The sequence below is a fragment of the Thalassophryne amazonica genome, chromosome 5 (assembly GCF_902500255.1).
Source record: "Thalassophryne amazonica chromosome 5, fThaAma1.1, whole genome shotgun sequence".
Classification (NCBI taxonomy): domain Eukaryota; kingdom Metazoa; phylum Chordata; class Actinopteri; order Batrachoidiformes; family Batrachoididae; genus Thalassophryne; species Thalassophryne amazonica.
The window spans coordinates 6,070,306-6,091,627 of NC_047107.1; the positions used below are offsets into that span (position 1 = coordinate 6,070,306).

General features: G+C 41.8%; 1 protein-coding gene across 1 annotated transcript in view; it reads left to right on the top strand.

Moving 5' to 3' along the window:
* The first annotated feature begins 5,166 nt into the window (after window positions 1-5,166).
* LOC117510070 (5'-AMP-activated protein kinase subunit beta-1-like) overlaps window positions 5,167-21,322 on the top strand; it is a 36,661-nt gene continuing 20,505 nt past the window's right edge. The window contains exons 1-4 of the mRNA XM_034169684.1: window positions 5,167-5,327; window positions 15,984-16,153; window positions 16,241-16,334; window positions 17,809-17,923. Coding sequence (XP_034025575.1) covers window positions 5,181-5,327; window positions 15,984-16,153; window positions 16,241-16,334; window positions 17,809-17,923 — 526 coding nt within the window. The 5' untranslated portion in view covers window positions 5,167-5,180. The remainder of the gene's footprint in view (window positions 5,328-15,983; window positions 16,154-16,240; window positions 16,335-17,808; window positions 17,924-21,322) is intronic.

Here is a 21,322-nt window from a genome sequence, read left to right on the forward strand (position 1 = left end):
AGACATCAAAGCGTCAAGACAGATAAGTTAAAGCAATAAGTCTGAAAAATCGAAAAATGCACAACAAACAAATGAGGAACGAATGGGAGGAAACTGGAGTCAACGTCTGTGACCGAACTGTAAGAAACCGCCTAAAGGAAATGGGATTTACATACAGAAAAGCTAAACGAAAGCCATCATTAACACCTAAACAGAAAAAAACAAGGTTACAATGGGCTAGGAAAAGCAATCGTGGACTGTGGATGACTGGATGAAAGTCATATTCAGTGATGAATCTCGAATCTGCATTGGGCAAGGTGATGATGCTGGAACTTTTGTTTGTGCCGTTCCAATGAGATTTTAAAGATGACTGCCTGAAGAGAACATGTAAATTTCCACAGTCATTGATATGGGGCTGCATGTCAGGTAAAGGCACTGGGGAGATGGCTGTCATTACATCATCAATAAATGCACAAGTTTACATTGATATTTTGGACACTTGAAAGGATGTTTGGGGATGATGAAATCATTTTTCAAGATGATAATGCATCTTGCCATAGAGCAAAAACTGTGAAAACATTCCTTGCAAAAAGACACATAGGGTCAATGTCAACGAGCAGATCTGATTTGATGCAGGTGTTAGTTTTGGGGATGAAAATTTACAGGGTGATTCCATAATTTATTCCTCAGAATGGAGTGATTCCATATTTTTTTCCTCTGCTTGGTCTAAAAAAGTAACCGTTACTGACTGTCACAATCTTTTTTTCTTGATTTCTTATAGTGTTTCTTAAAGCCAGAAAGTTGCCATTTGAAATGACTTTAGTTTTGTGACATGTCTGTGATCTGCTTTTTTCCTACAAAATTAAACAACTGAATGAACATCCTCCGAGGCCGGTGATTCCATAATTTTTGCCAGGGGTTGTACAAGGCACAGCTGTTTCTTCAGTCACTTCATTTTGTATCACTTCGCACCTGGAAGGTGCCCTGCAGTCTTGCTCAGACAGATAGTAATTGTTCTTCAAATTGAAACATTACAGCACCAGCCTCAAACTAGCGTATAGGCTGTGTTATTCTCTGCTCAAGGCCGAAATATTAATCTGTGCTCGACAAAAACATAAGCTTTAGCAAAACAATCTGCATATTCATTAAGCAAAAGAACAAATGTTACTTCAACAGTTCAGTTTGTATTACTGTTTTAACAATGAGTGATTATTTAGAAGAATAATGGTGCATGAACTCTTACACATGCATATATGTATATATGGAAAACAGAACAGAATCAAAACAAGATGAAAGGCAGTTCATCAAAGTAAAGGCATCAAAGTAAAGACAAAGACATTAAATTTGATAATATTGACAATATATAAACTATCACATTTCACAACACGTTATTTAGAATTCAATCTGGTGGTGGTATTTGGCATTAATATGTGGTATTGATCTGGTGGTGGTCTTTCTTTGGTTTATTTTTTTAACTATTGCATCAGTTTTAAATGACTTACAAGTGACAAAAGACATTTTATTGGCATTAGTTATCATGTCTTTAAGTGTATTATTTGCTAAAAGTGTAAAGGGTGTAATTATTGATTTGTTTTATGACACACTTAGAATTTGATAAATGTAGAATGAAAGCACAATTAAAGTCAGTTAATGCAGAGTCGCAGACAGTCAGTCCATTTGTGGAAACAATACATACAAGATAGTAAAAAAGAAAAAAGAATGAAATCAAGACTTGAACCATACTGTATTTTGTTCCAATGTAAGAGTCAGATATCACTGTGTTTTAAACCAAGAAAAACTGACCAAAGTACTTTCAGAATGTACCACATTGCACCTCCAGGACACGTCGCACCGTCAGTGCTTGGCCGTCCACTTACAGAAAATGTTCATTCAAAAAATTTTCAGTCGTTTGCACCCATGGTAAAGAACCTAAAGAGGTGAGGTGCTGTTCTTCTTCTTTCAGCTGTTCCCGTTAGGGGTCACCACAGCAGATCAATCATTTCCATCTCACCCTGTCCTCTGTATCTTCCTCTGTCACACCAACCACCTGCATGTCCTCCCTCAGCACATCTATAAAACACCTCTTTGGTCTCCCTCTTCTCCTCCTGTCTGGTGGCTCCATCCTCAGCATCCTTCTCCCTATATACCCTGGGTCCCTCCTCTGCACATGTCCAAACCATCTCAATCTTGTCTCTCTGACTTTGTCTCCAAACCGTCTCACCTGAGCTGTCCCTCTGATATGTTTATTTCTAATCTTGTCCATTCTTGTCACTCCCAAAGAGAATCTCAACATCTTCAGCTCTGCCTCCTGTCTTTTTGTTAGTGCCACCGTCCTCAGGAATTGTTTTGACCTGTTACCACGCATAGGGCTGGGTATCAATCAAAAATTTTCGATACTGGTTTTCGATACCACTACCTACACTTTGATGCCAGTTCCTGAATGATACTTTTTTCGATACCAATTTTATAAGATCAATTGTAACAAAAAGAAAATTACATTACACATAATACAAATCTTGAGTTTTATTTTTCAGCTCTGGTAATCTTCCACTCCAACCAGTTTTCTTACAGAAAAAATTAAATAAATCATTTCCAGTGCAAAAGAAGGCTTGCAAACAAATGACAAATCAGTCTAATGTTCACTGCTACATACTGAGGACCTTTTCACTTAGCAGTTTTTCTCATAAAATCAACATGTCTGATTTCTCAGGACACAGACAAGCCCACTCTTGGCTGACGGTGTCCCCAGCAGTAGAAAAAGTACACTCTGAAGGGTGTGGATGATGCTTGCACACAGAGATACCTGGTTGACAAGTTTGATAGCATTGGAATTGTGTCCCTCACATTCCACCACCAGGTTACTGGATTCACTGAGGTTAGGGTAGATGGCAGACATCTGGAGCGCTGTATCTCTTCCTGAATCTTCTCTGTGGTGCTAAACGTGTTCTCTTGTGTTATTTCAACTGCCATGTCCTCATCAGCAAATAGCTCTTCAAGGGCAGAAAGCTTTCGCTTCTTCTGGAAACAAAAAGAAGAAGAAAAAAGACAAACTGAATAGATGCCAACAAGATAATTTTGTTCTGAAAATGAAATGGGGGAGTGCCCGGATGTCTTTGTATATTTTTATTTTACCAGCGCTTTTACTGCAGCTGTACAGTCTTCATCAGAAGAGTTATCATCATGGCCACCAGCTGTCCTTCAAGCTCCTGCTCCATCTGCTGGACCTGGGTCACTGGACTCACTACACCTTTATTCTGTATTCAATAGATTATGGGGGTCATATAAACTCATCTACAGTGGAAGAGGAATAAAATATTATCAATAACAAAAAAAAAAAAACACCTGTTGTAAGGTCCTACTTACCAGCTCGGCCACTTTCGTCTTGAATGTTGGGTCTGAGGATGTGCCCTCCTCCAAGAGCTGCCTGATGCTCTCATCCTGCAAGACACAAACATAGTATAGTAGTCAGATCTCTGAGTATACCTAATGAAAGCAACATAGAAATCTACAGGAGCAGCCGATCTGCTCTGTGTCAGCCTGATCTCAGAAGCTAAGCAGAGCGGGATCTGGTTAGTACTTGGATGGGAGACCTCTTTGGAACACCAGTGGCTGTGTGTGTTTCTCCAGGTAAAACTGGAGTTGTGTCAGGAAGGGCATCCGGCGTAAAACTTGTGCCAATTACCCATGCGGATCTGGCTGTATCCGCTGTGGCGACCCTGAACAAAACCAGGAGCAGCCGAATGAACAACAAACTAGAGCCCGACCGATACATCGGCAGGCCGATATTATCGGCCGATATAAGCCCTTTTCAAAGTATTCACTATCGGCCGAAATTTTGCCGATAGAACACCGATAATTTCTCATAAACAGAACAGTTACTGAAATAATGTTTGTCGGCAATGTAAATTGTCCTTGCACCGTTTGTCCAGTAGATGGAGCTCACTCCATTCAACTGAGAGCTGCTTACACCCCTGCTTAAATGTGTTCGTCACCGGCCCCCGTAGTTCGCCGTCACACTGCACTGATTGGCTGACAATAACATACAAGTAAGTTAATAAGGATGTTGTTTGTGAAAACTTTGCGATTACATTCACCCCACATTTCTCCCGTTTCAGTTCAACTCAGTTTGATTAACTCAGTTTATGTAGTAATGTGTCAAATGTGCTTCATTTGCGTCGGTCACGCTTTTATTAAGCCCACGTTGTGTTGACCTTATTTCTAGCGTCAAACACTTTCGTTTACTGCTAAGAGGTTGAAACATTCAGATTCACTGGTCGTCCGGAAGGGTTCTGGGAATTACTGCCGTTCGCCATTAACCCTCTGGGGCCGATGCCGTCGTATATGACAACTGGGACCAAGCTTTACTAAATTGTAAATAACTTTTTAGTGTTATGAGAAACTTACTTTTTTTTTTTTGCTGAAAAGTTATCTCCTCGGACTTTTGATCCACTGTCAGCCATCTTGGTACTCCTCATAGAAGATGTGTGATGACGTGCGCAATGTGAGTGTTCAAATGAGTGAGTGTCCGGAATTGGTTCTCTCTTTAATCTGATTACTGATTTGGAAAGATTAACGTGTTAGATTACTCGTTACTAAAAAAAAAGTGGTCAGATTAGAGTAACGCGTTACTAAGTAACAAGATAATAGTTTCAAAGATTTTAAAGATAGTTTGACCGTTTTAGTGGATTTATGGAGTTTTTCAGTCAGATTTTAAGTTTTCCAGAGCAGGTTTGAAAATGAAAATAGTTCAACAAACTCAGAAAAGACTGATTAAATCAGCCATACTCTACAAAAGTTTGTATCTGCTTTTACATTTTTGTGTGTTTGAGTTTTCATACTAAATATTCTCAAAATCTGACCATTCTGAGTGTGCAGACTGAAAATCTCCTGCTATAAAGATTTATGCTCAACAGCTCGTTTTCAATTTGTGTTGCCTACTATGGAACAAACATACCTCACGCCCACAAAGTGCTTTAAAATTACCTCGGATTAGTCAAAGATGGTTAATGCAAGAAAATACAAAAATATAGAACTTCATGTGATGTATTCTGGAACCTGACAGAGTCTTTTTGCTTCATATCCCTGAGAATTGAATATTTACAGATTACACATTAATTAACATTAATATTTGAGTTCCAGTCAGGAATGAAAGATGCTGGCTAATGTGTCAAATGTTCTTTGCAGTGGTTGATGCCTGCAGGATGGGGAACAGTAGCAGTGACCGAGGCAGTGGAGGTCAGGGTGAAAGGTCATACAGAGATACACAACAAGGGGGCAAAGAGACGTGTGCCAAAATTCTGATGGACAGCTCAGAGGATGCAGACCTTTTCCAGAGAGATGATTCAAAGGTCAGTGTGTACCTGAAGCTGACGCACCTTCATTTGTTTACATTTACACTTTAGACTGTGTTGCAAAAAAACTGTTGGATCGACTCTTCTATGGTTTTTGTCTTCAGTTTTATTTTTTAGCTGTTTAGATCACTTTACTAATGGTGTTTTTGTTCCCCCAAAACATAAGCAAGATACTGGTACTTAATAATCCAATCGAGCTGCTTTGTAGATGACTCCTTGTGTGTGATTTCAATCATTGGAAAGCCAACTGCCAAAGTTCTCAAAAGCACCAGAAGAGGGCGTCACCTGAATTATAAAGACCGTATAAATGCTTTGTTTTCCATAGCCCTGCCTGTATTACTTTGTGTTGTTTGTAATTTATGTATGATATTGTGTAGTCACTGATAAGTGCAGAAACAGCAGGTTGTGGCACAGTTCACACTGTGAACACGATTATTAATGAGCCAGTATTTAAAATTGAGAAATATTCAGTTCACAATAATAGAAAACAAACACAAGCTTGAATAAGACATCAACTGATATTTTGCTTGAAAAATGACTGAAAACCTTACAAATAGTTAATAATTATAGTCTGACCGATATGGATGTTTTGGGGGATGATACCTATGCTGATATTCAGGAATAAGAATAAGAAGAACTTTATGTATCCCGAAGGAAATAGTTTTGCCAGAGTGCCGAAACAGTAAACATTGCTTTTTTTTTTACAGTGAGAACGGTGAGTACAACATGTACACGACAACACAACTTTGAGAGTGACTGCCTTATACTATCAAATGATTTTAATTGAACGGACTTTGGAACACCTTGGGACTGTGTACAAGTGGCATGAAAACTGAATGTACTCGTATTTGTCTTCAGACCTACGCTCTGTATGACATCTACCATTAAAGCTTTAAATAACAAAAGATCTTAGAAACTGAAACCTGTTTCCTCTGGTGTCTCATTTGTTGTCTGTCAGGGTTTTTAGGTAATTTTCCTAACATATATACATTAAAAATGGCACTGATCCATAATATTTTCTTATCAAACCCTTATGACAAGGAAATATAATTGAAGCTTGACACGTTACAGTTTAAACATGAACTGTATTGAACGGGGAGAGATGATGGTCCAGTGGTTAAGCAGTGGGCTTGAGACCAAAAGATCCTCAGTTGAAACCCCTGTCTGGCTGGACAATCACTAAAGGCCCTTGGGCAAGGTCCTTAATCCCCAAGTTGTTCCCGGTGTGTAGTGAGTGCCTTGACATTGGTATGTGAATGGGCGCTGACTATGAAGATAACCAACCACCTCATCCCGTACGTCACACTGCCTTCACTCGGCTTGGCGGTCCCCATGTTGCATTGCTCAGGGTTTGCATAAAATACATTTCTCACCTGTTTTGGCCCCATCTAGCTGGTGGCATAGCAACCAACCTGTCTCTCAGTGCTGTAAAGTGCCCGCTGTGATTGAAAATGAATGGCAGCTGGTCGCTTTGAGTCTCTCTTGTAATTTATGTGACCATGGGTGCTGGGGGGGTCCCTACCATACTTGGCAACTTTGTAAACGCGCTTTGCCACATCCACAGCACCACAACACTGCCTTGGGTCATGGATGGCAACCGCCCCAGCAGACTACCAGTCCATTCCCACATCTCTGAAATAGCTATCCATCTGCTGCAGGCAGGAGAAGTGTGGACGTTCCCCTGGCTTTCTCCAGCTACTGGGGTCCTCATCAGTCAGACAACTGTGTGCTGGATCATGCACAAAGAAAGAAATTCTCCTCATCTTTGTCTACCTAAGTAACCGCTTCTTTTTCACAAAGTCATTCCAGGGGGACTCAAGGATCCTCTGAAGACAACGAGTACCAAAGACATCCAGTCGTCGCCTTAGCTCACTGGTAGCATTCAAGTCAACAACCATACAGTAAGACAGCAGAGCACCAGGACCCTAAAGACTTGGGTCTTCATTCATACTTGTGCACACCTTAGAATGTAGTTGATATGTGCATGTCTTGGGTGGAAGGTAGAAACATAAACAAAATTGTGCAGCAGCTGATGATTATTTTCATCATCATTTTCTTTAACTTGATGTTTGAGCCATTTGTGTGTGAAATTTCAGAAACATAGTTTAAAAAAAATGTCTCGGATTCCAACAATATAGCATGAGCTTTATTGTTCAGAGCCTGCAACACGTTTCAAAAAAGCTGGGACAGTGGTATGTTTACCACTGTGTTACATCACCTTTCCTTCTAACAACACTCAATAAGCGTTTGGGAACCGAGGACACTGTTGAAGCTTTGTAGGTGGAATTCTTTCCCATTCTTGCTTGATGTACAACTTTCAACAGTCCGGGGTCTCCGTTGCCGTATTTGTACCCCCTACTCTTTTACTATAAGCCACGCTGTTGTAACACGTGCAGAATGTGTCTTGGCATTGTCTTGCTGACATAAGCAGGGACGTCCCTGAAAAAGACGTTGCTTGGCAGCATGTGTTGCTCCAAAACCTGGATGTACCTTTCAGCATTGATGGTGCCATCACAGATGTGTAAGTTGCCCATGCCATGGGCACTAACACACCCCCATACCATCACAGATGCTGGCTTTTGACGGTGCACTGGTAACAATCTGGATGGTCTTTGTCCAGAGAACCCAACATCCATGATTTCCAAAAACAATTGAAATGTGGACTCATCAGACCACAGCACACTTTTCCACTTTGCGTCTGTCCATTTCAAGTGAGCTCGGGCCCAGAGGGGGCGGTGTCGTTTCTGGATGTTGTTGATGTATGACTTTCACTTTGCATGGTCAATTTTCCATTTAATTTCATTTATGTAGTGCCAAATCACAACAAAGTTGCCTCAAGGTGCTTCACACAAGTAAGGTCTAACCTTACCATCCCCCAGAGCAAGCACACAGGCAACAGTGGTCAGAAAAACTCCCTCTGAAGAAGAAACCTCAAGCAGACCAGACTCAAAGGGGTGACCCTCTGCTTGGGCCATGCTACAGAAATAAATTACAGAACAATTCACAAAACAAATATACAAGAAATGCTGTTGGTGCACAGGACAGGAGGGTCTCCAGCACAAATACCACACCCATCTCTGGATGGAGCTGCACCTAAACAGAGAGAAAAAACAGATCAGGCATCAGAAAGACAAAAAAATACTGTATAATTTTCCAGCATTAAACAACAAGAAAAACAAGATATACTAAGGTGATCGCCGGCCACTAGCCCTAAACTTCACTAAAAGACCCAGAATTTAGCTAACGTTGAGGCCGTGGCACGCTCCATTTCCTAAAAAAAATGAATTAAAAGAATAAAAAATGCAAAAATATACTATGCCAGTATGCTAGCCATACGAAAGGGAAAATAAGTGCATCTTAAGTCTGGACTTGAAAATCTCCACAGAATCTGACTGTTTTATTGACGCAGTGAGATCATTCCACAGAACAGGGGCACGATAAGAGAAAGCTCTGTGACCCGCAGACTTCTTATTCACCCTAGGGACACAAAATAGTCCTGCACCCTAAGAACACAAAGCCCGGGGTCGGTATGTAAGGTTTAATTAGGTCAGCTAGGTTGGCGAGGTGCCAGTCCGTGAACAGTTTTATAGACTAGTAGCAGAACCTTAAAATCTAATCTCACTGGGACAGGAAGCCAGTGAAGGGATGCCAAAACTGGTGTAATGTGGTCAAACTTTCTGCTTCATGTCAAAAGTCTGGCTGCAGCATTTTGAACCGATTGGAGAGCCCTAATGCTGGACGCGGCAAACCAGAAAATAGAACATTGCAGTAGTCCAACCCTAGAAGAGATAAATGCATGGATCACGGTCTCAGCATCAGCCATAGACAGGATGGGACGACTCTTAGTTATATTTCACAGGTGAAAGAAAGCAGTCTTCGTAATATTTCTAATGTGGAGGTCAAAGGACAATGTAGGATCAAAAATTACCCCAAGGTTCCTCACTTTGTCTGTGTGATGTATGACACACGAGCCGAGGCTATTAGTGTTAACTGTACAAATTGATGCAGATGTCTCACTGGACCAAGAACCATCATTTCAGTCTCATCAGAATTTAAAAGTAGGAAGTTTCTATACATCCAACTTCTCACTGATGCAAGGCAATCTTCTAAGGATTTTATGTGGATGAGATTACCAGCAGTTATTAGCAGGTATAACTGAGTATCTTCAGCATAGCAGTGAAAGGTAATCCCAAAACGCCACAATATGTGCCCAAGGGGTGCTGTATAAAGGGAGAAAAGCAGGGGGCCTAAGATGGACCGCTGTGGAACCCCAAATTTCATGTCACTGTTAGAGGTAGTGTTACTGTACAAAACACAGTGAGAATGACTGGTCAAGTATGATGTCAACCATGCAGGGGCACTGCCAGTAATCCCAAAGTGATTTTTCCAGCCTATTAAGTAGAATATGATCCACGGTGTCAAATGCAGCACTGAGATCTAACAGCAGCAGAACCGTAGTGGTGTCTGAATCCATTGCAAGCAGAAGATCATTCACCACTTTAGTGAGAGCCGTCTCTGTGGAATGATATTTTCTAAAAGCAGACTGCAGTGGCTCAAAGAGATTATCCTCAGTGAGACAGTCCACGAGCTCCCGTGACACCACTTTTTCCAGAATTTAGAGCAAAATGATAGAATTGATATCGGCCAATAGTTTTTCAATACACGAGGGTCAAGATTAGGTTTCTTAAGTAATGGTTTAATCACTGCAGATTTGAAACATTTAGAAACAGATCCAGATGTTAAAGAAAGATAAATAATTTCTAGCACAGTCGGCCCAAGAGTGGGCTACAGGTCCTTAAACAGTTTTGTTAGTATAGGATCAGATAAGCAGGTTGTGGCGTTACGAGTTTCATCAGCATGCCTCGAGAGATACTCTCAAATTCTCTAAATCTAGGTAATACCTCAGTAATGGCGCCCAACTCAGTAGCAGGGTAAATCAAATCAAATCAATTTGATTTATATAGCGCCAAATCACAACAAACAGTTGCCCCAAGGCGCTTTATATTGTAAGGCAAGGCCATACAATAATTACAGAAAACCCCAACGGTCAAACGACCCCCTACGAGCAAGCACTTGTTGACAGTGGGAAGGAAAAACTCCGTTTTAACAGGAAGAAACCTCCAGCAGAACCAGGCTCAGGGAGGGGCAGTCTTCTGCTGGGACTGGTTGGGCTGAGGGAGAGAACCAGGAAAAAGACATGCTGTGGAGGGGAGCAGAGATCAATCACTAATGATTAAATGCAGAGTGGTGCATACAGAGCAAAAAGAGAAAGAAACACTCAGTGCATCATGGGAACCCCCCAGCAGTCTAAGTCTATAGCAGCATAACTAAGGGATGGTTCAGGGTCACCTGATCCAGCCCTAACTATAAGCTTTAGCAAAAAGGAAAGTTTTAAGCCTAATCTTAAAAGTAGAGAGGGTGTCTGTCTCCCTAATTCGAATTGGGAGCTGGTTCCACAGGGAGAGGAGCCTGAAAGCTGAAGGCTCTGCCTCCCATTCTACTCTTACAAACTCTAGGAACTACAAGTAAGCCTGCAGTCTGAGAGCGAAGCGCTCTATTGGGGTGATATGGTACTATGAGGTCCCTAAGATAAGATGGGACCTGATTATTCAAAACCTTATAAGTAAGAAGAAGAATTTTAAATTCTATTCTGGAATTAACAGGAAGCCAATGAAGAGAGGCCAATGTGGGTGAAATATACTCTCTCCTTCTAGTCCCTGTCAGTACTCTAGCTGCAGCATTTTGAATTAACTGAAGGCTTTTCAGGGAACTTTTAGGACAACCTGATAATAATGAATTACAATAGTCCAACCTAGAAGTAATAAATGCATGAATTAGCTTTTCAGCATCACTCTGAGACAAGACCTTTCTTATTTTGAGAGATATTGGGCAAATGTAAAAAAAGCAGTCCTACATATTTGCTTTATATGCGCACTGAAGGACATATCCTGATCAAAAATGACTGCAAGATTTCTCACAGTATTACTAGAGGTCAGGGTAATGCCATCCAGAGTAAGGATCTGGTTAGACACCATGTTTCTAAGATTTGTGGGGCCAAGTACAATAACTTCAGTTTTATCTGAATTTAAAAGCAAGAAATTAGAGGTCATCCATGTCTTTATGTCTCAAAGACATTCCTGCAGTTTAACAGATTGTCCTCTGGCTTCATGGATAGATAAGCTGGGTATCATCTGCGTAACAATGAAAATTTAAGCAATGCTTTCTAATAATACTGCCTAAGGGAAGCATGTATAAAGTGAATAAAATCGGTCCTAGCACAGAACCTTGTGGAACTCCATAATTAACCTTAGTCTGTGAAGAAGACTCCCATTTACATGAACAAATTGTAATCTATTAAATAAATATGATTCAAACCACTGCAGCGCAGTGCCTTTAATACCTATGGCATGCTCTAATCTCTGTAATAAAATTTTATGGTCAACAGTATCAAAAGCTGCACTGAGGTCTAACAGGACGAGCACAGAGATGAGTCCACTGTCTGAGGCCATAAGAAGATCATTTGTAACCTTCACTAATGCTGTTTCTGTACTATGATGAATTCTGAAACCTGACTGTAACTCTTCAAATAGACCATTCCTCTGCAGATGATCAGTAGCTGTTTTACAACTACCCTTTCAAGAATTTTGAGAGAAAGGGAAGGTTGGAGATTGGCCTATAATTAGCTAAGATAGCTGGGTCAAGTGATGGCTTTTTAAGTAATGGTTTAATTACTGCCACCTTAAAAGCCTGTGGTACATAGCCAACTAATAAAGATAGATTGATCATATTTAAGATCGAAGCATTAATTAACGGTAGGGCTTCCTTGAGCAGCCTGGTAGGAATGGGGTCTAATAGACATGTTGATGGTTTGGAGGAAGTGACTACTGAAAATAACTCAGACAGAACAATCGGAGAGAAAGAGTCAACCCAATACCAGCATTACTGAAAGCAGCCGGACATAAAGCTATGTCTTTGGGATGGTTATGAGTAATTTTTTTCTCTAATAGTTAAAATTTTATTAGCAAAGAAAGTCATGAAGTCATTACTAGTTAAAGTTAAAGGAATACTCGGCTCAATAGAGCTCTGACTCTTTGTCAGCCTGGCTACAGTGCTGAAAAGAATCCTGGGGTTGTTCTTATTTTCTTCAATTAGTGATGAGTAGAAAGATGTCCTAGCTTTACGGAGGGCTTTTTATAGAGCAACAGACTCTTTTTCCAGGCTAAATGAAGAACTTCTAAATTAGTGAGACGCAATTTCCTCTCCAGCTTATGGGTTATCTGCTTTAAGCTGCGAGTTTGTAGGTTAAACCTCGGAGTCAGGCACTTTTGATTTAAGGCTCTCTTTTTCAGAGGAGCTACAGCATCCAAAGTTGTGCTCAATGAGGATGTAAAGCTATTGACGAGATAATCTATCTCACTCACTGAGTTTAGGTAGCTACTCTACACTGTGTTTGGTATATGGCATTGAGAACATAACAAAGAAGGAATCATATCCTTAACCTAGTTACAGCTCTTTCAGAAAGACTTCTGCTGTAATGAAACTTATTCCCCACTGTTGGGTAGTCATTAAAGTAAATGTAAATGTTATTAAGAAATGATCAGACAAAAAGGGGTTTTCAGGGAATACTGTTAAGTCTTCAATTTCTATGCCATATGTCAGAACAGGATCTAAAGTGCGGTTAACATGGTGGGTGGGCTCATTTACCTTTGAGCGAAGCCACTGAGTCTAATAATAGATTAAATGCAGTGTTGAGGCTGTCATTCTCAGCATCTATGTTGGATGTTAAAATCACCCACTATAATTATCTTATCTGAGCTAAGCATCAAGTCAGACAAAAGGTCTGAAAAAATCACAAAGAAACTCACAGTAACGACCAGGTGGACGATAGATAATAACAAATAAACTGGTTTTTGAGACTTCCAATTTGGATGGACAAGACTAAGAGTCAAACTTTCAAATGAATTAAAGCTCTGTCTGGTTCTTTGACTAATTAATAAGCTGGAGTGGAAGATTGCTGCTAATCCTCCTCCTCGACCCGTGCTACGAGCATTCTGACAGTTAGTGTGACTCGGGGGTGTTGACTCCGTTGGCACCGTCTCTATGGGGATGGGGTATTGGGGGAATGGCAGGGGGAGAGAAGCTGCAGAGAGGTGTGTAAGACTACAACTCTGCTTCCTGGTCCCAACCCTGGATATTCACGATTTGAAGGGTTTAATAAAATTAGCCAGATTTCTAGAGATGAGAGCTGCTCCATCCAAAGTGGGATGGATGCCGTCTCTCCTAACAAGACCAGGTTTTCCCCAGAAGCTTTGCCAATTATCTATGAAGCCCACCTCATTTTTTGGACACCACTCAGACAGCCAGCAATTCAAGGAGAACATGCGGCTAAACATGTCACTCCCAGTCCGATTGGGGAGGGGCCCAGAGAAAAACTACAGAGTCCGACATTGTTTTTGCAAAGTTACACACCGATTCAATATTAATTTTAATGACCTCCGATTGTCGTAACCGGGTGTCATTACTGCCGACGTGAATTACAATCTTACCAAATTTACGCTTAGCCTTAGCCAGCAGTTTCAAATTTCCTTCAATGTCGCCTGCTCTTGCCCCCGGAAGACATTTGACTATGGTTGCTGGTGTTGCTATATGTGTGTGTTTGTGTGTGTGTTTGTGTGTGTGTGTATATATATATATATATATATATATTATATATATTATATATATACTCAACAAAAATATAAACGCAACACTTTTGGTTTTGCTCCCATTTTGTATGAGATGAACTCAAAGATCTAAAACTTTTTCCAAATACACAATATCACCATTTCCCTCAAATATTGTTCACAAACCAGTCTAAATCTGTGATAGTGAGCACTTCTCCTTTGCTGAGATAATCCATCCCACCTCACAGGTGTGCCATATCAAGATGCTGATTAGACACCATGATTAGTGCACAGGTGTGCCTTAGACTGCCCACAATAAAAGGCCACTCTTTAAGGTGCAGTTTTGTTTTATTGGGGGGGATACCAGTCAGTATCTGGTGTGACCACCATTTGCCTCATGCAGTGCAACACATCTCCTTCGCATAGAGTTGATCAGGTTGTCAATTGTGGCCTGTGGAATGTTGGTCCACTCCTCTTCAATGGCTGTGCGAAGTTGCTGAATATTGGCAGGAACTGGTACACGCTGTCGTATACGCCGGTCCAGAGCATCCCAAACATGCTCAATGGGTGACATGTCCGGTGAGTATGCCGGCCATGCAACAACTGGGACATTTTCAGCTTCCAAGAATTGTGTACAGATCCTTGCAACATGGGGCCGTGCATTATCCTGCTGCAACATGAGGTGATGTTCTTGGATGACACAACAATGGGCCTCAGGATCTCATCACGGTATCTCTGTGCATTCAAAATGCCATCAATAAAATGCACCTGTGTTCTTCGTCCATAACAGACGCCTGCCCATACCATAATCCCACCGCCACCATGGGCCACTCGATCCACAACATTGACATCAGAAAACCGCTCACCCACACGACGACACACACGCTGTCTGCCATCTGCCCTGAACAGTGTGAACCGGGATTCATCCGTGAAGAGAACACCTCTCCAACGTGCCAAACGCCAGCGAATGTGAGCATTTGCCCACTCAAGTCGGTTATGACAACGAACTGGAGTCAGGTCGAGACCCCGATGAGGACGACGAGCATGCAGATGAGCTTCCCTGAGACGGTTTCTGACAGTTTGTGCAGAAATTCTTTGGTTATACAAACCGATTGTTTCAGCAGCTGTCCGAGTGGCTGGTCTCAGACGATCTTGGAGGTGAACATGCTGGATGTGGAGGTCCTGGGCTGGTGTGGTTACACGTGGTCTGCGGTTGTGAGGCTGGTTGGATGTACTGCCATATTCTCTGAAACGCCTTTGGAGACGGCTTATGGTAGAGAAATGAAGATTCAATACACGAGCAACAGCTCTGGTTGACATTCCTGCTGTCAGCATGCCAATTGCACGCTCCCTCAAATCTTGCGACATCTGTGGCATTGTGCTGTGTGATAAAACTGCACCTTTCAGAGTGGCCTTTTATTGTGGGCAGTCTAAGGCACACCTGTGCACTAATCATGGTGTCTAATCAGCATCTTGGTATGGCACACCTGTGAGGTGGGATGGATTATCTCAGCAAAGGAGAAGTGCTCACTATCACAGATTTAGACTGGTTTGTGAACAATATTTGAGGGAAATGGTGATATTGTGTATGTGGAAAAAGTTTTAGATCTTTGAGTTCATCTCATACAAAATGGGAGCAAAACCAAAAGTGTTACGTTTATATTTTTGTTGAGTGTATATATATATATGTGTGTGTGTGTGTGTGTGTGTGTGTGTGTGTGTGTGTGTGTGTGTGTGTGTGTGTGTGTGTGTGAAATCACCATTATGAGTCAACATCTCCAAAATTCCAGACTGAAGAAACACAGGAACATCAGATAAATGGTGATGGCATGTTTCCACATGACTGTTTTTCACTGTGTGGGGTGTCTAAGTGTAGATCAGAAAGCTTTCGGGATAAAGTGGTAAAAGTCAATCCAGTCCTCAGTTGAGCATTTGGACACTGGGTTTATGTGGAGGATCATTTTGAACATGAGTCTCACATGCTCCACAGGTTCCACAGGAGGTACAAGACTTTCTGTCCTGGCAGCAGGACATGGAGACTGATGGGAAAGGTCTAGCCCAGGCCAGACCCACTGTGTTCAGGTGGTCTGGAGCAGCCAAGGAAGTCTATGTGTCCGGCTCTTTTAACAACTGGGCCACCAAGATCCCGCTCAACAGAAGGTTGTTGGACTTGTGCAAAATTATGTTGCTGTTCTGTTCTTACACTGTGTTTTAATGAACATTTCTCGTGATTTTCTCTGAAACCAGTCAGAACAATTTTGTGGCTATCGTGGACCTGCCGGAGGGAGAGCACCAGTATAAGTTTTGTGTGGATGGCCAGTGGCTTCTGGATCCTACTGGAGTGAGTGAAAAAGTTCTGTGTGACTGATGTTCACTGAAAAAAGGGGTTTCCACAACAAGAAGCAGCAGCAGGTTCAGCAGAGGTTTCACCGGAATGCCAGCGCAGCCAGCAGAGACATGGGTCATTGCCTGAAGGTTTGACATGGTTGCACCATGGTGGCAGTGGCAGAAGACTTGAAATTCTGTTGTCAATGTCACCAAACTGAAAGGCAAAGTGTCAGGGACATGCTGAATGAAATGAAAATAGGTTCCCACTCAAAACAGGTTGGTCAGGTTTGGGACAGTGCTCGGATGCTGTACAGTGCCACATCCACTCATTGCTGCTTTGTGTGACCTGACTGACAGCCACCCTGGCACACTCTGTAGTGTCGCCATCTGACTGCCACAGCCAGGTTTTATGTATGTCCACGCCACCTTGGCCTGCGTCAGTTCGCTGGATCCTCCGTGATGAGGCCCCTGGATGGTTAATCGTGCTGCCACACTGGAATATTAATTGAGGAGGGTACCCAAGGATTCTCGAGACCTTAAACACTCTTTCATAAATGTTGAACTGTACAAGGAAGCACCCTAGAACAAGAACAAGTGTAGGCCTTGAGGCCCCTTGCTGATGGTGCTCACACCTCTACATTTTGTAGTATGAAATGGATGGGAGCCTATAATTCCCAATGGATGGACACCAATCTGATACAGGTTCCTTCCCCAGCCAAGGCTAGTACCCAGTTCCAGCTGGGTGGACTGAAGCATTGTAGATTAAGTGTCTTGTCCAAGGATGCAGACAGGTCATGTGAGCAGGATTCACACCCAGATCTACTATGTATTGACAGGCTAGCGCCTGATCTGCTGGGCAAAATGTCCTGCTCTCGCGGGAACTGTAGCACACTGACCCCAAATCCCTTTTTTAACACACGGGCCGTTTTGTTTCTCCTTGATATTATTTACATCGGAATTGAAAGTTTGAAGGAGGACGCCTTTAGCTCTTCAACATGAATCGTATCACTCTGAATGACCTGAACAATTCCTGAGTCTGCTCCTCGAACTTGAACCAAGATAGGCCCGATCCACATTCTGAGCCAAACCTAAAATTTGCATTTCCAAAAGATTCTTTACATTCAGAAGTTGAAGCCAATATGTTGAAAATTGGTATATGATGTAATCGGAGGGGAATAGAAAAAGGCAAATGTCAGCGTGGAGGTGGTAGGATAGAGTAAAGGAACCAAAAGTGGAGTGGAGGGACAGGACCGGAGCCGGTAAGTCAGACCCACTCATACCTCGTACCTATTATTAAGTTGTTTTGTGGATATGCAGATGAACAGAACCAATCACTGTTGTCCTCTTCCTGCCCCTGAGGGGGTAAAGTAGTGGAAACAAGTTTAATCTTAATCTGTAAACTGCCAGAGTTAGATTAGCACCTGGTTTTAATGAGGATTAGAGATAATCCACCTCTTTAGATTCTATCTGTTTATGTTCTTTGTCAGGGTGTTGTGACGTCCAAAACTGGAACCATTAATAATGTCATCCAGGTGCAAAGGACTGACTTTGAGGTGTTTGATGCCCTCAAGATCGACTCAAAGGATTCTGCCGACATCTCAGGTACTATATTCCCATATCCTACACAGGAATGCATACATTCATTTAGGCACGTTTACTTATTGTGACAAACGATCTGTTTCAAAATTCATCCTGCTTACATTCGTGCATCAATGCAGCCTTGGTTGTGCTTTGGATCCATGTGAAACAACATCTGTCTGATATCTGTTTGATACAATCAGTAAAGTATTTTCCAGAGTATAAGTCGCAGTTGTTGTTGTTGCTTTGTCCCCTGCTGACCGAAAGACCGAAGTATAGAGTTAAATTTGTCTCATTAATACCTGCAAATACACAGAGGGTGATCTGCAAATATTCCTTGATTTGCGCACGTTTTGCGATTCACAAACACAAACTTCTGATTTGTGACTTGTGTGTTGGTTTTTACAAATAAATGTGCATTTGTAAATATATTATTTTTTTTATTTGTAAAAAAAAAAAAGGCATTTGCAAAACTGAAAATTCAGTTTGTGAACTGTGAATCAGCAATCACACACATTCACTGCTTTGCTCAGCTACAGAATTTTGAGACATTCTGAGCACAAAACACGCTGTTCAGTTTCATAAATAAGTAGGTCATGATTCACAGTAGATGGCAGTGTTGTTCCATGCATCTCGATGCCTTCGCTTGCGTTGAACATGGCGACAGAGGGGGCGGACATTTTCATCAGTTTCCCTGGTGGAAGTCACTGACGTAGTCAAACAACTCCACAGTGGCAAAGCCCCGGGGGTTGATGAGATCTATCCAGAAATGCTGAAGGCTTTGGATGTGGAGGGACTGTCTTGGATGAGGTGCCTCTTCAACACTGCGTTGAGGTCTGGGACAGTGCCTAAGGAGTGGCAAACTGGGGTGGTGGTCCCCATATTTAAAAAGGGGGACCAGAGAGTGTGTGCCAATTACAGGGGCATCGCACTGCTTAGCCTCCCTGGTAAAGTCTACTCCAGGGTGCTGGAAAGGAGGGTTTGGCCGATAGTCGAACCTCTGATTGAAGAGGAACAATGCTGGTTCCATTCTGGTCGCGAAACAACCGACCAGCTCTTCACTCTCACAAGCATCCTGGAGGGTGCCTGGGAGTATGCCCATCCAGTCTACATGTGTTTTGTGGACTTGGAGAAGGCGTATGATTGGGTATCCCGGGAGATACTGTGGGAGGAGCTTCTGCAGTATGGAATGAAGGGGTCCCTTCTCAGGGCCATCCAGTCTCTGTACACACAAAGCGAGAGCTGTATTCGGGTGCTCGGCAGTAAGTCGGACTCGTTTGCTGTGGGGGTTGGGCTCCACCAGGGCTGCGTCTTGTCACCAATCCTGTTTGTGATATTCATGGACAGGATATCGAGGCACAGTTGGGGGGAGGAGGGTTTCCAGTTTAGTGGGCTCAGGGTCTCATCACTGCTTTTTTGCATATGATGTGGTCCTGTTGGCTTAATCGTCCGGTGAGCACTCACCGGATCGGTTCACAACTGAGTGTGAAGTGGCTGGGATGAGGATCAGCACCTCTAAATCCGAGGTCATGGTTCTCAGCAGGAAACTGATGGATTGCTTACTCCAGGTAGGAAATGTGGTCTTGCCCAAAGTGAAGTAGTTCAAGTACCTCAGGGTCTTGTTCACGAGTGAGGGGACAATGGAGCATGAGATTGGCCGGAGAATCGGTGCAGCAGGGGTGGTATTGCATTCACTCTACCGTACTGTTGTGACAAAAAGGAAGCTGAGCCAAAAGGTGAACCTCTCGATCTACTGGTCAATCTTCGCTCCTACTCTCACCTATGGTCATGAGGGTTGGTCATGACCGAAAGAACTAGATCACGGGCAGTGGTGGGCACATTTCCAATAATCTGATAACTGATAATTATCGAAGATAAAGTTTTCATTATCAGATTATCTTTTCAGATAACTTTGAAAACCATTATTGGACTAATTATCTTCCGATAAATTTTTGTCCGATAACTTTTAGACCGTTAACGTGGTAAAAGTGAACAGATGTGTAGTTCTACCCTCTGCAAACAGAGGAGATCTGCTTCTAGGAGAAACCACTCTATCATCTGCAGGCAAAGGAGAACTGGTCACCAAAAAAAGAAAAACTTTTTTTAACCCCATACTGATATGCGGCCAATATCACCCGAGTCATCCAGAGGCATACATTTTTCAAATTTTAACCAAATTTATTTGACAAGTTATTTAAATTAACGTCACCTCTGAAGTTTTATAAAGTGAAAATATCAGATATATGTTCTAGTTTTAAAGTAATGCACTAATTTTTAAGGTTTTAGTGTGGGGCAAGCTGTGTCTTGGTGCATTATGGGATAGGGTAATCTTAATCTCACGACGTTCACGACTGGAGAAATGCATTTCAGACACTCTGATCAGGACAACAGCATTAAACTCCAGTGCTTAAAACTCACGTGAATATATTCTCTGGGTTTATAGACGTTGTTATTGTGTATGTTTGCTTTATTAAATTCCACGCATCTTAAACGTAGCAAGTAGCAACACAGATTATCTGGAATTTTGTGTTTGCAAGTTTTCAAGGTCTCTACTACCATCTACTGGCCAGTAGTGTTCATGGCAGTATTCTAACTGAAGCTGGACTGATATTTTCAAACCACACGTCGGACTCGTGTTTCCAGAAGCAAAACGTAAACAGAAGCTTTTTTTTTCAAACTTAATTTACAAAAACTGCACTTTAACCGCTGTACATGGACAACACCATTAACATCGCAACCTAAAACTATTTTTATATTGTGCCCAAAACTCTCATGAATATATTCTCTGGGTTTATAGACGTTGTTATTGCATTTGTTTTATGTAAACATGCGAGTATCACAGGCTGTCTCTCCGTTATTTTCAATGGGAGCTGCTGTGAGCTACAATCGCTTCCTGATCATGTCGTTCTGGGGGAAAGTGAAGTTTGCACTTTAACGTCTTCATTATTGTTCTTTTCAACACTGTTTGTGCTCTTTGTTCCAGACTACTATATATAATATGTCTGAAATTTGGTTTGTGTTTATTAAATTCCACGCAGATTAAACGTAGCAGACACGGATTATTTATTCTAATTGTTTTAGCAAGTTTTCAGGGTATCATGCATGCAGTTTCTTATTAACGTGATGAAAAGCATAAAAAATACATTTTAGTAGTATAATATTAATTTACAATTGTCATCATGTGGATTTTCTATATGTTGTTTGACTGCAGCGACTCTCTGGCACGCGAGGGATTATGGGATATGTCAGTAGGGCAAATGGCAGTGTTCAAGTTATTTTGACACCGGTTATATCAGATGGTTATCTAATTACAACTTGGCAAAATGCCTTTTTTTACAAATAAAAATGGCATAAGCATATGCAAAAGCACATTGATCTGTAAACACCAGCACACGACACACCTCACATTAACGTGTTGGTTTA